This window comes from Vidua macroura, chromosome 1, assembly GCF_024509145.1.
Source record: "Vidua macroura isolate BioBank_ID:100142 chromosome 1, ASM2450914v1, whole genome shotgun sequence".
Lineage (NCBI taxonomy): Eukaryota > Metazoa > Chordata > Aves > Passeriformes > Viduidae > Vidua > Vidua macroura.
Window position 1 is genome coordinate 34,806,205 of NC_071571.1, and position 12,733 is coordinate 34,818,937.

A 12,733-nucleotide genomic window follows, 5' to 3' on the forward strand; every position below is an offset into this window, starting at 1 on the left:
CAGAGGCCAAAAGCACCGAGATCTAAAAGGGTTTACAAGTGAGATTCTCAAATACGTGAAGGGTAAGGTCACAAGTGATTGTGTCTAAAGCAGTGATGGATAGGCAGGGATGAGAAGTGAAATATGTCACTGCTTTCTGCACTCTTTCTGTGAGCATTACTTGTTGGCTGCTGTCAGAAGCAGGCATTAGTTCAGTGGATCTTGTACCATGTACAAGCTCTTTCCATGCTATTACAAAAATGTACTAAAAATATCCATAAGAAAATCCAGATTACCCAGTGTTTACCACCTGTGGTTAAAGAAATTTCACAGGTGCCCCAAGTATCACATTCAAGTGATTTGTTAAATTGATCATAGAAATTTTGTCCTGATATCTAACCTAATGTCTGCTGTATTTTGTGGGGAATAGCTCATGCTATTTTTGACTAAAATTACAAATTGCCCTGAGTTTATTGGTTAAAGTCATGTTTCAGTTAGATCATTTAGAAGATGTTTGTCCTCCACCTGTACAGAGAGAAAAGATTAATCAATTCACATTACCTTTAACATAAAGTCACGCTGGAAAGGTCATCTAAACCTAGTATTTTCAACATGTATTAGTTGTGAAAAGACAACTTAAAGAGAATGAAACAATTGCATTTACATCCAACGTGTTTTTCTTCTCTTTCACTACCGAGCCAGAGGCAGTGTTAGGAATGTGCCACTTCATATGTATTGTCAGAAAAGAGAAAATGCTAAAGGCCAGTACTTTTATGTGCCTTTTTTTAGACAGCAGCAAAAATAGAAATTTTCAAAACCTCTGAAGAGACCCTCAGAGACTTATCAGCTAGCAAAATGTGCGTAGGAGTTAAGACTCAAACTGCTGTCAAGACTGAATTTGTACTTACGGAGAGATCGCTGCTAAATATTGGTTTTCATAAGGTTAATTGTGCATCCTAGGCCCTCTTTCTTTCTTAAAATAGCAATGACAAAAGAATCAGAGAAGTATTGCTTTTTTCCAGCACTGAATGAGGAGTTCCTTGACATGAAGAAAACAATGTTTTTCTCAAGACTTCTCTGTACCTTCTTCTACTTTAATATATGCAGAATAGAATTTTGAATAATTGTTTCCATTTTTGTCTCTGTTTTCCTTACAAATTTGAGGAAGCATTACAATAATAAAATGAAGCAAATTGATTATCAGAAGACCTGATTTTAATTAAATATTTATGTATATAAATACCTACCTTTAAATAACTACATATTAAAATGCAATAATTCAATTTTTTTTAAATGCCTTTTTGCCTAGTTTTCAATTCTGTTGTAAGGCCACTAAAAAGAAACAAGGAGGAGGGGCATAGACTGGTAAAAGAGAAAAGTTGTGAAAAGACTGGGCACTTGCAGAAAATAATCTTGGGGTGCAGCTGAGTTTATCCTGACTGAAAGTGCATTTCCAGTGTAATTTTTGTGTCTATGCTGAACTTGTCCAGGCCAGGTGACCATCCTGCTCTTTGGATGCTACCCTGATGACGTAGACCACAGTGCTTGAGAGTACTGAAGTTTTCAAATGTTTTCTGGGGTGGAGAAGGGTATTTTTCTGGTTGGATTATTCTGTAAGTCACTGAAATATTTCCCCTTAGGTTTCACGGGATCATTTCTCGGGAGCAAGCAGATGAAATACTTGCTGGTGTAGAAGGAGCATATATTCTTAGAGAAAGCCAGCGGCAACCCGGCTGCTACACCCTTGCTCTCAGGTAAATGCTGGTTTAATAGAGGCTTATAGTTCCAATGTGAATGTGCTTCATGGAGGGGATTATGTTGGTCCCTTTTGAGTTACCTCCACCGTTACCTAACACACTGTGATACCAGAGTGCTTTTACACCCTCTTCTCAGCAGTTTGACCATCACAGTGCTGCAGCAACTCAGTCTCTCCTTCAGCACCTGGCTAGGAAGTCCTTTTTCAAAACCAGTGCCCATTTTCAGGTTTGTTTTTTTTTTACCTAGAGTTAAGTTTTGTAAAGATAGATCTTCTTCAAGTCTCTATAAAAGATGTGAGTGAATACAGAACAGGAACACATCCCAGTAGAGGACACAGCCAAGTTGTCCTTGGAGCTCAGTGTTGTGTACAAACATCAATAACTATCTGTGATAATAGCCCCAAATAAAGCTGGAAAATCATGACATCCAGAAAGCTGAAAACTGGCAGTTTTCTTCCCCAGTAGGAGCTCAAGTTTTTTGTAGAAATACGTTGTGAATCATGGGATGCTGCTGCTCAAAGTAAGTCTGCTATTCAACTGAACAAAAAATGCAGTGGGAACCCATGCTCCAAACTCACTGCCTGTCATAGGTGCCTTTCCTGGCTTAGCTGTGTCATTCAAAACCTGCCCATTCAGGTCTTAAAGACACTGTGTATTAGCAAGAGAAGGAAGAGAACAAGATACCCAGTTGGGTTTTGATGAAACAAACTCCTTGGCAATATTTTGCAATTTTTATAGCATTATTACTCCTGTGAGATATAAACAAACTAAAAGTCTGAATTTTTACCCTTCTGCTAGTAAGACACGAAGAAAAATCCTTTGAGGAGTTAGCCCAAGTAGCTGTGATACAGTGATGAAATCATGCTTAGAATTTGTATTGATGTGCAGATGGTAAAGCTGGAAAAGCTGGTGAGTCACGCCAACTAAAAAGTGGTGCAAATTAAAATGAATTTGTGTCAGCTGAAAAAGAACAAACACCGTTTTTTAGGGTTTTGGAGGAGATTTTAAAATGAAGAATAAAAAAAATAAAAAAGGATAAGAATTATGGCAAAATGCCTATTGTTTTGATGAAACATCATGTTTTCTAAATCCATCTGGATAATTATTTGTAGAATCATAAACTGAATTTAATTATAAATTGGGATTTTATATGAAAAATGTGGGTGAAAAATAAAAGGCTTAAACCATGTGGTTTGAAGTCCCAACAAAATGCAGACATGCAGTTTTGATGCAATGCATTTAACACAATAGCATATCTTTGAATGCTTTAATCAATGATGAGATTCCAACCTCAGTGTCACAAACTGAATGTGCTACTACGGTACTTGGATTATTAAAACACTTAAAAAATCCCAGTAGATTACACCTGCTGTAAATAGGGCTAGAGTCTTCCCACATAACTTTGGATATTTAATTGGGCCCTGAATTAGGAGCTTGGTCTCCCTGGCTTCCTGACAGAGCCTGATTCAGACCCTTAGGATTTTGATTACTTGGTAGATGTCCATCTCTTTATTAACTGTAAATATGCCCATATGTGGTTAAGCAGCCATTTTCTGTACCTCAAAAATGCTTCATGATGGAAGAGCCATCAGCAGAGTCTGAGTTCTTTCTCTCTCTCTCTCTTCTCTCCCTCTGCTTTTTTTGTGGTGTTTGCAGATTTGGTAATCAGACCTTAAACTACAGGTTGTTCTACGATGGGAAGCACTTTGTTGGGGAGAAGAGATTTGAATCAATCCATGATCTGGTTACAGATGGCTTGATAACATTGTACATAGAAACAAAGGCTTCTGAGTATATTTCCAAAATGACAACAAACCCCATATATGAGCACATTGGATATGCCACTTTGCTTAGAGAAAAAGTATCCCGGAGGCTGAGCAGAACAAAAAATGAATCAAGAAAAGCAAGTGTAACAAGTGAAGAAAATACTCCAGTTGAAAAGGTAAGTACAGTCTTTCTATCAAACCTGAGAAGAAAAAGTTTTGTCAGAAAACCCGTTTCTATTTTCCTGTACTTTAATAAGTGTTGCTATCCCACTGCAAAGTTTACATCTTGTTAATATGACCTTGGCTCCCAACTAATATTTGACTGGAGCTTATGATGAAAACTTTCTAGTAAGTACCAAATGTAAATGTTTTCTCTATGTAAATATATGGGTATATATAATTTACCTTAGGAGCTGCATCTAAATTGGTCACGGGTTATATTTGTCCATGTATATACTCAAGCATTTTCCACAGCAGGGCTATGAATCCAGTTCCCACTGACCCTTCACCACAGCTCAAGTTTGTTATCTTTCTGTACATGGTTCAAAGCTCCTCTTCTCTGACAAGCCTTTGGTGGATGGGTCTCAAACTGGGATATTGTGTGTTTTCTTTCCTTCTCATGGATCTGAAATTGGGATGTTGTCTGTTTGCCTCCATTTCTTCTTGCTCTTCTTGTTTGAAGAGGGCTTTGCTTGATCTCCTTCTCTTATGCACTCGTATTCCAGAGCATTGTATGGACTAGGACTTACATGATGATAAACTGAGAATTTTGTGCAGTTAGCAGCCATCTGAAGATGTAAAATTAGAAATTATTTTACATATGAGAAACAGCCTTGTAAGCAGTGACATGTGGATATTTTCATCTCCCAGGTGGTATGGCAGCAAGAGCTGTCAAACAAAACTTTGTTTTTAAGTCTGGTCCTTGAGCTGAATTGACTTAGTGACATTTGTTAAGCATACTTCTGCAGAGTGACTGTTGATTTTAGTGTTCAGTGTGCTGGCCAGCTAGTTGGGAACTGGAGCCAGTTTTTATTTGGAAAGCAGGGAGTGAATTTCCTGTCATATAGTCATGGCGAGTATGAAAGAGATCAGCTTTTTTATATGTATCCTCATGTCTCTAGGGCATTTCTAGCAGGATTATCTGTTAGGTTTACATATCTGCATTGGCTGATTATTTACTGGTTTGGATTTCTCAATAATAATAATTGCTTGAGTAACTGACCTGACATATAAACCTATTCATCCTCTATAACAAACAAATTCCATTGACAATGACATTTTTTAGGGAAGGCATACTGATGCAGTATGCCTTTGGAGAAGAGCAAAACAACAAGTCCTCCATTCATGTTTTATTTCAAAATAAATCCACTGGTGATGGTAGTTTTTGGTTCAATTGAATGGTGTTGTAATATCCAAGAGGAGTAAATGCCATTGAGACATCTAGTGCTTGTTCAGTTGATTCCTGTGATTGGACAGTGGGTGATTTTGAATGCTGCAACAGGCATAGAAAAGGAAATGTTTACTGTATTTGAGGCACAATAAGAAGTAGACATAGTGCACTGTGACAGATTTTGGTGTAGGCGTTTCTGTGTAAGGAAGGGGAACGGTCCAGAGGGTGTACTGGAGCTGGATCATTACTGGGATGATTGTAAATATTACTGCATGCATGTAGTGTAATAAAGGAATCATGGCAATTGAAAACCATGCTACATTCTCTAGGAAATCAGAAAAATTTGATCTGTACAAGGAAAAATACAGTTTAAAAACTGTGTTTAATTTTACTTACAGTTTTTGCAGTTGAGGAGCAAGACTTCTGTTATTCTCAAAGTGCTCTCAAAGGCATCAAAGGCTTCAGAATACTTGCTCTAGTACCAAATATTCCATAACAGATTATGTTTTCTGTTGTGTTTGCTGTTGGATGCCATCCTTCAGGTTGGGCAGCTTTAAGTAGGCATTGCAAAAACCCTTTTAGTCCGACAGAAGGCAGACCATCGCTGAAGGGACCCCTGGCCTCTCTCCTTCACCACTACCTTTTTACTGATGTATGGTTTTGTGCAGCTATACAATAGGTGACACTAGCAAACAACTCCAGATTAAAACTGACTCAGCCCAGAGAAAAAATAAGTGAATTTTCTGCTACATCTGCTACCTGATCCACTTCATATGAGTAGAAATGCAGCACAAGACTCTTCCCTGAGAACAGCTCAAAAAACTGTTATATTGGCTTAATGTGAGAGAAGTGCTGCATTCTTCATTCCAAGTACCTGTGCTTGAAAATGTTTGGAGTTGATGTAATGCACTAGCAATAGTGAAAACACACCTCTGAACCTAATCAATGATTATGTTAGGTCTTCTTTTGTATTGCTGCTGAATGAAATTTAAGTGTTTAGAGGGTTATTTGTCTCTGAGGTGATTCTAATGTGAAAGGCAGGTTCTTGGCCTACAAGGACTTGTGCTCATCTAGATTTCTGTATGTGCAGGCAGGAGCAGCCTGCAAGGCTGGGCTCTGTGGCTGTGCTGTCATGTAAAAATAGCTGGCTTCAGCTAAGCAACTACACTGTTGGCAACCCCCTCTGCCTTCCTCCCACAGAGGGGAAAAGCAGAAGGAGGAATAGCAGCTGTTTCTAACATATTTTACTTGCCAGGAGGAGTAGGAGCAATCACAGCTATAAGAGGAGTGGGGCTAAATAGGCAAGGGGATCTGCTCAGGCTGAAGACCTGGTGTAGCAGCTGAAGCCTTGATATTGATGATTAGGACTCCCAGTGGGCTTCTCTACCAGTAATAATAGTTTTCCATCATCTCATGCAAATCCGTGTGAAAAAAAAAAAAAAAGGATTACATCAACTAAAATATTAGCAACTAAAAAAAAAAGCTCACAAAAGTCTGTATGATGATGCCTACCATGGCTGCTTTTGATTCAAATGCTCCTGGGGGAAGTCATGAGATGTTTGGTAGCAGAGACTAAGTGGTCATCTTCCATTTTATTACTCACAGTAGCCTCAGATAAAGTATGGACTGGGCATTGGAATAAACTGGTGAATTATCAAGCATTTTTCAGTACTAACAAATGGGGATAAAACAGGATAAAGGGAATTTAATGTTTGTTTGTATATAAACTTTAGAAGTCTTCTAAAATAGAAGAATATTTTAGGAAAGTGGTAGTTCAGTCAGAGTTCTATCAGACGTTTTGCTTGAGGCTGATGTGTCTTGTACATTTTAAACAAAGGCCATGATTTGCCCACAAATCACAACCTTCACTTACTTCAGTAACTCCAGTAAATTTCAGAACCCTAGAAATAAGATAATGAATATTCAGCATGACGTTTTTCTGCAAAGTAAATTCTTTGCTGATTGTGTGAAAAATCATTCATGTTTTTTACCTCTGGCCAGCTGAACAGGCAAAATGTTGAAAAATAAGATTATTGGGCTGTTTTATTTGAAAATGCTGCCTAGAGTGTTTTGAATGATCCAGAAATGATGGGGGGAAACCATACATGCAGGACAGAAACTTGCATTATTTCTCAAGAGGAAGATGAGAATTCAGTGCTCTAAGGTTAAGCAGCAGTACTCTTCTAAGAAATTAGGCTCTTTACAAGTGAGATTTTGTTTCATACTGAAACTAATTCCAGAGTGTGAAAGTGCAGCTGAAGGCATTCATCTCCTCGGTGGGTTTGTTAACACCGTCCAGGGAGTCTGTTCATTCTGTCACCTCCCACGGTGCCAGCGGGGGTTATTCAGTGTCACTCCAGTGCCACCGCTTCCCTTCCGTGGGGTGGGTTGGCAGAGGGGGGCCACCAACGCACAGGCTGGCAGGAGGAGCCAGCACTCGGATGAGATGCCTTGCTACTGCCTGGGGTACTTGTCTATTCCCATAATGATAATTTCTTTGAGGTTGTAATTAGTGGAGTCATGCCCATTCCAGAAGGGCATGTGATAATTGGGCTGGATTAAGCTGTTGTTGTTCGTGCTTTTTTTATGCAACATTTTTTTATATCAGGCCTAAGAAAACATTCATGCTCTAAGATACTTAATGCTGGTGTTTCATCCAAAAGTTATTCCTCTCTGATTTTGAAGAGATGCTTGATTTGTAGACACAAAATCCAAATTTTAGCCTGAATAGTTTAACAGATCTTTAATCTGAAAGGAACTACAATGATTTTTAGGAATTAGCATATTATGAAGTCTGAGAGGCTGTAGATTTCCTTGGCAGAAAATACCACACAAGTAATAGACAGATAACAAAACTATTCCTATTAAGGCAAAGGTGACAGAAAAGGAAATGATTTGGGGCAACAGCATGCTGCAGATTCTTTCTTAGCAGGGTAGGCAATTGTTGTTTCAACAAGACCCAGGTTCAACAAGGATTTTGGATAGAGTATTTTGTGCAAAGAAAATTTGATGATCACATGTTGTCTGTTTGGAGTTGTGATTTAGCTTGGGAAAGTTGTGGTCACCTGCTTTATGTTTGCTCTGCTTATGGAATGCTGTACTTGGGGCAAATGAACACATACTAGAGAATTTAGGGCAGATAAGTACCTGGTACTGGTGCAGCCTGTAATTAATTACCAGTAGTTCAAGTTAATGGTGAATGTAGGAGAAGTGTAACCTGCTGTAAGCAATTAATCTTCACATATAGGAGTGAAAAAAATTGCAGTAATCTGTCAGTAAAATATGTAGTTCTGAAAAATTGATTGCTATTGCGTTTTCCTGCAAATGCTGCCCTTACTGAGTCAGCAGTCTTTGTGCCACAGACAGCAGAAAATAATACCCCATTCTAATCCTACCTTAGCAAGTGTAATTTGGAAAATATATTTGAAGAATTAAAATGTTGGAAATAAATACAAGCTGTAGTTTCATGAATGCTCTGATCAGGTAAAAGCTGTCCCAGTTGCTGATGGAAAAGCCATCCTGGTCCCCTGCTCTTGCACCTTGAATCCCATTTCTGTGACCTGCCCTGTGTAACTACTGCAACTGGGTGAGACCTGGATGCTGTGACACAGTGCCCTGTGTCAGACAAAGGCTGTGCCCCACAACTTGTTTCTTTGCTATGCTGGTCTGATGAGAAGAGCAGGCTGGAGTTAAAGAAAACCCTTGGCAGCATTCAAGCTTAAAGTGTTTGCAAAAAGAATGATCTTAATCTATCTGAAAGAGGACAAACTGTTGTAAGTCAGTAAAGATTAAGGAAGGCTTTTTCCAGTGCCAGGTCTCTGCTTACTTGGGTCCTGGCAAAGCTCCCATCAACTTCTCTCCTGTTCGGATCTGGCTCAGTCGGTTCAAACATACCGGTTGTACATGAAATATGAGTTTGCCTGGAGCCTGGGCTGGAGTGCTTGTTCTGCTCCCTGGCTGCAAGTACATGCCAGACGCAGCATGAGGCATTTAGCAGCGATGGTCTGTACAGGGCAGCGCAGAGTTTGAGCTAAACCAAGAGTGAGCTGTTCGCACTTAACAGCAGGACAGTGCAGAAAACTCTGTGTTGCTCTTTGGCATGGCAACCCCTCTATATCTGTTTTGGTGGAACTCATCACTAGACATTGAAGTGCAAATGACAGAGCCCACAGTTAATATTGAAGCTAGAACTAAAAAGCTGAAATTATTAGCATATTATGAAGTCTGGGAGGCTGTAGATTTCCTTGGCAGAAAAATACCACACAAGTAATAGACAGATAACAAAACTATTCCTATTAAGGCAAAGGTGACAGAAAAGGAAGAATAACTTTGCTAGAAGTTGATATTACTGTTCTCATTAGTCATGCTGCTCACACACAGTTTCCCATAGAAGAAAATGCAAGACTTCCAGGAAGGACTATTTTCCAACATCCCTTAACTGGAGATGTAATCTGGTTATGGAACTAAATTTTTAAGGGCACTGCTGTTTTCCTTACATCAAATTGTACAAGAGGCAGTCAATTTTAAGACAACCTATGATTTGGTTCAATTTTTGTAGGTATTTGACATTTTTCAATTGTTATTCACACCACGTTCCTTTCTCAAGGCTTTTTAGCCTCATCTTACAACTCCATTTTTGTCTCTTCATTGAATTTTCTACAGGTACTGCTATTAGCCAACAATAAAAAATCTTTTCACTCTTTCATTTATTCATTATTCTTCCCATTCTGCAGCTCCTCTAAACCTCTAATGATCCTATTACAGGTTGCTAGATAGTGTTTAATTCTCTGCTGGGATGTCTATCCAGATGTTGAGCATTTACTTCCACAGGAGGGCTGCAGGGTACTGTGCTGCCCCAGCAGCAGATCCTGGGGTTAAGAAGGTAGTGAGCAGAAACATCTGTTCCTGCAGGCTCTGGGCTGGAAAGGCACTGATAATTTGATGTGGTGTATTTTACATTGCCTTAAACTCCCTTCTTCTTGCATCGTGCTTGGTCAGAAAAAATTAAAATGCTCAGTTCTACATGGATGTCAACAACCCACCATTGTCTTTTATTAGGGGTTACAGTCACACTCCTGTATGCGTGGCCACAGAATTCACAAGGGACTTCTCCCTGGCAGAACTGATTTTTCCCAGAAGATGCTCAGACACCACACTGATAAAGAGCAACATAAATCCTGTACACAAAGGTGGCCTTTATCTGCAGGGTTAAGTAATACATGCAGTGATAAAAGGTGTGTGGCATTTTTGCTGCTAGAAGCAACAAACTAATACATCAAAATGACTTTGTGAGTAATGAATTCCTTTCATCAGTCACTCAGGCTTGTCCTGCAAGAGTAGTATTCTACACACAGGTTACCACACGTACGTACTTAATTGTAGCATGCCTTGACATGAGTACTTAACTACATAGCTGACTCTCTTTAAATAACTGTTAGCAATTCAGGAGTGATTCCATACAGAATACTCTTTGGTATTATAGCACGGCAAGGAGGAGTTTATATCAATACAGTAGGTCTACCAGCATATATATATCTACTAGCATATATATATTTTAATAATTTTTTATTTCAAATGACAAACAGCATCATACCAAAAATATATTCAGCTGATAATTTTCTTTTGCCCTTCAGTGTTGGCATTCTTTTCTATTTTCCAGCTGTGTCTCTGCAGCTTTTTGTTTATTTAGTGTATCAAAAATATAAAATACACACTATCTAAGAAATAAAAATAAGAAAGCTACCAAAGTGAAATTGTGGAAAGTGTCTGTTTCAATTCCTTCCCTCTGGCTGTCTATGTTGAGAAAATGGAGAGTGCTTTGTAGTTGACTGTGGCACTCCTAACTATTTAGCCTGATTAAAAAAAGGATTTTTAAAAGGAATAACTCTTATCAATTATAACAGTCCTGGAAATTGAGGGAACTGAGAGAAAGAGAGGTTCCATAGCAAAGTATTTGCTTACATTGCTTCCCTGAACTGTCAACATCTCTCTAGGTTCCTGGTTTATGTTATTACTGTCAGCTTAGAATTCATGACTTTTGCCTTAAGCAGAATAAGTGATATGATTATGCCTGAAGAGAGCTTGTAAGTTGGAGACAATACTGATTTACACAAATGACATGATGCCATGGGTATAATCTGATCCATATGCTACTGAACTAAGGGGAAGTCCCGCAAGGATTTCACTGAGTCTTGGAGCAGTTCAGGGCATTGCTAAGCATATGAAGCAAAGGTAAATATCTAGTTTCTTACCACCATAGTGTTTTCCAATCCAGTGTTTTTGAAAGACAGCCAAATGGAAGCAATGTGAACATGACAACTAGGTTGAAATTTTGTCAGATAAAAATTTCAGTTTAGTACTAAAAATTATTCAGTACACCAGAAGTGCTTATAGTACTCCTAAGGCAAATGCCACTTGTCTCTTCAAGTACAATACTGTGTATCTGCAGGTAGGCTCTACCAAATTCATAAATTAATCCTTTTCTCTTGGGTACATTCCTCTTATGATCTTATTAATAATTCTACTAAAGCTAAATGTTTGTTGCATAAAAACCATAGTTAGTTTGATGTACTAAAAATAAAAGCTTATATAAGGGTATATTATCTTGGCTTTTATACTCTTTACACAGTTTGATGGCATTCAATTCATATAAACAAACTTCCGCAGGGATTGGGATGGAGCCTTCAGCACAAACATTTCATTTGTCTAGCCACTGGAAAATGAAAAGGCATTTTTTAAGTAAAAATCTATACTTGATTATCTGGTAGGAATAGGCACTAAAATTTTACAAGCACCTTTAAACTGCCACGTTTTGATATTGGAAGACAGGTGTTAACTTCTTAAATATAAGAGACAGATTAATTTCTGGTAGTGGAGGATTCGGAATCAGTGTCAAAAAGAGAGTATTTAAGCTATGAGTAGTATTTTTCCTTTATATTTTGATTAGAAAATAGGTATTTTAAGTGATGTGCATGTCTAGGTCATACATTGGCTTGGCTAATTATATAACCTGTCCTGTGTTCATGCTGAATACGAAAAGAAATGATAGGACTGAAATACAGTGATAATAAGCATTGCAGGTTAGCTATTAAGGGAGAAAAGAAAGAATAATGAAATGCTGGGCTAGAGTGCCTGAGGGGGTGACAAAATCTCCCTCATCAGAAGGCATAGAAACATATTAGAAAACATCTGGCAGAAATGGCACAGATAGCATGGATACCTGAGGCAGACAGGAAAAAAACATCTCACAGTACCTTCTAGTCCTATTTCTTTGTGTTTTTCTGTGTCTGAAAATATATTATTTAGGCTCTGCTTCATCTTGGCCAGATGAAGACAATGTACTAAAGTAGCTAAGGACCAGTTATTTGATTCCTCTCCCTGGGACAAGGGGACATTCAACCTTCAGTTCAGAATTGCCATTGCACTAGTGAGGCACTAACTGCAGCCACAATCCTGGTATCCAAGGCTTTTTCATCTGATCTCTCACCACAGAGAGACAGGTTAGCAGCCTCCATCCACATCCTGCAGCTGGGATACCAGGAATCCAGGTGCAGGTATCTCCCTGGTCACCTTTAGTCTGGGTTAGCCACAGAAAGTTGGGCACAGTCTCAGTTAACAGAGCTTGATGGCTCTGCCAGGCAGGGGAAAGCAGCAGCCTGGGCAGGAGGACAGCTGGTAGTGGCCGCAGTGAGGCACGTGCTGCTGACTGTTCTCAGCTGTGGTTGGACTACAAAGTTCGGGAACCAGTTATAAAAACTGCTCATATTTGGAAAAGAGGACGCTGTGGAGTGTCAAGTACAAATGGTAACAGTGGGCTCTTCCTTTTAATGCATTCTCAGCCC

General features: G+C 38.9%; 1 protein-coding gene across 1 annotated transcript in view; it reads left to right on the top strand.

Moving 5' to 3' along the window:
- Positions 1-12,733, top strand: part of CHN2 (chimerin 2) — a 159,589-nt gene that overhangs the window by 91,010 nt on the left and 55,846 nt on the right. Inside the window, exons 5-6 of the mRNA XM_053979493.1 lie at positions 1,620-1,733; positions 3,393-3,678. Of these exons, the coding sequence (XP_053835468.1) occupies positions 1,620-1,733; positions 3,393-3,678 (400 nt within the window). The remainder of the gene's footprint in view (positions 1-1,619; positions 1,734-3,392; positions 3,679-12,733) is intronic.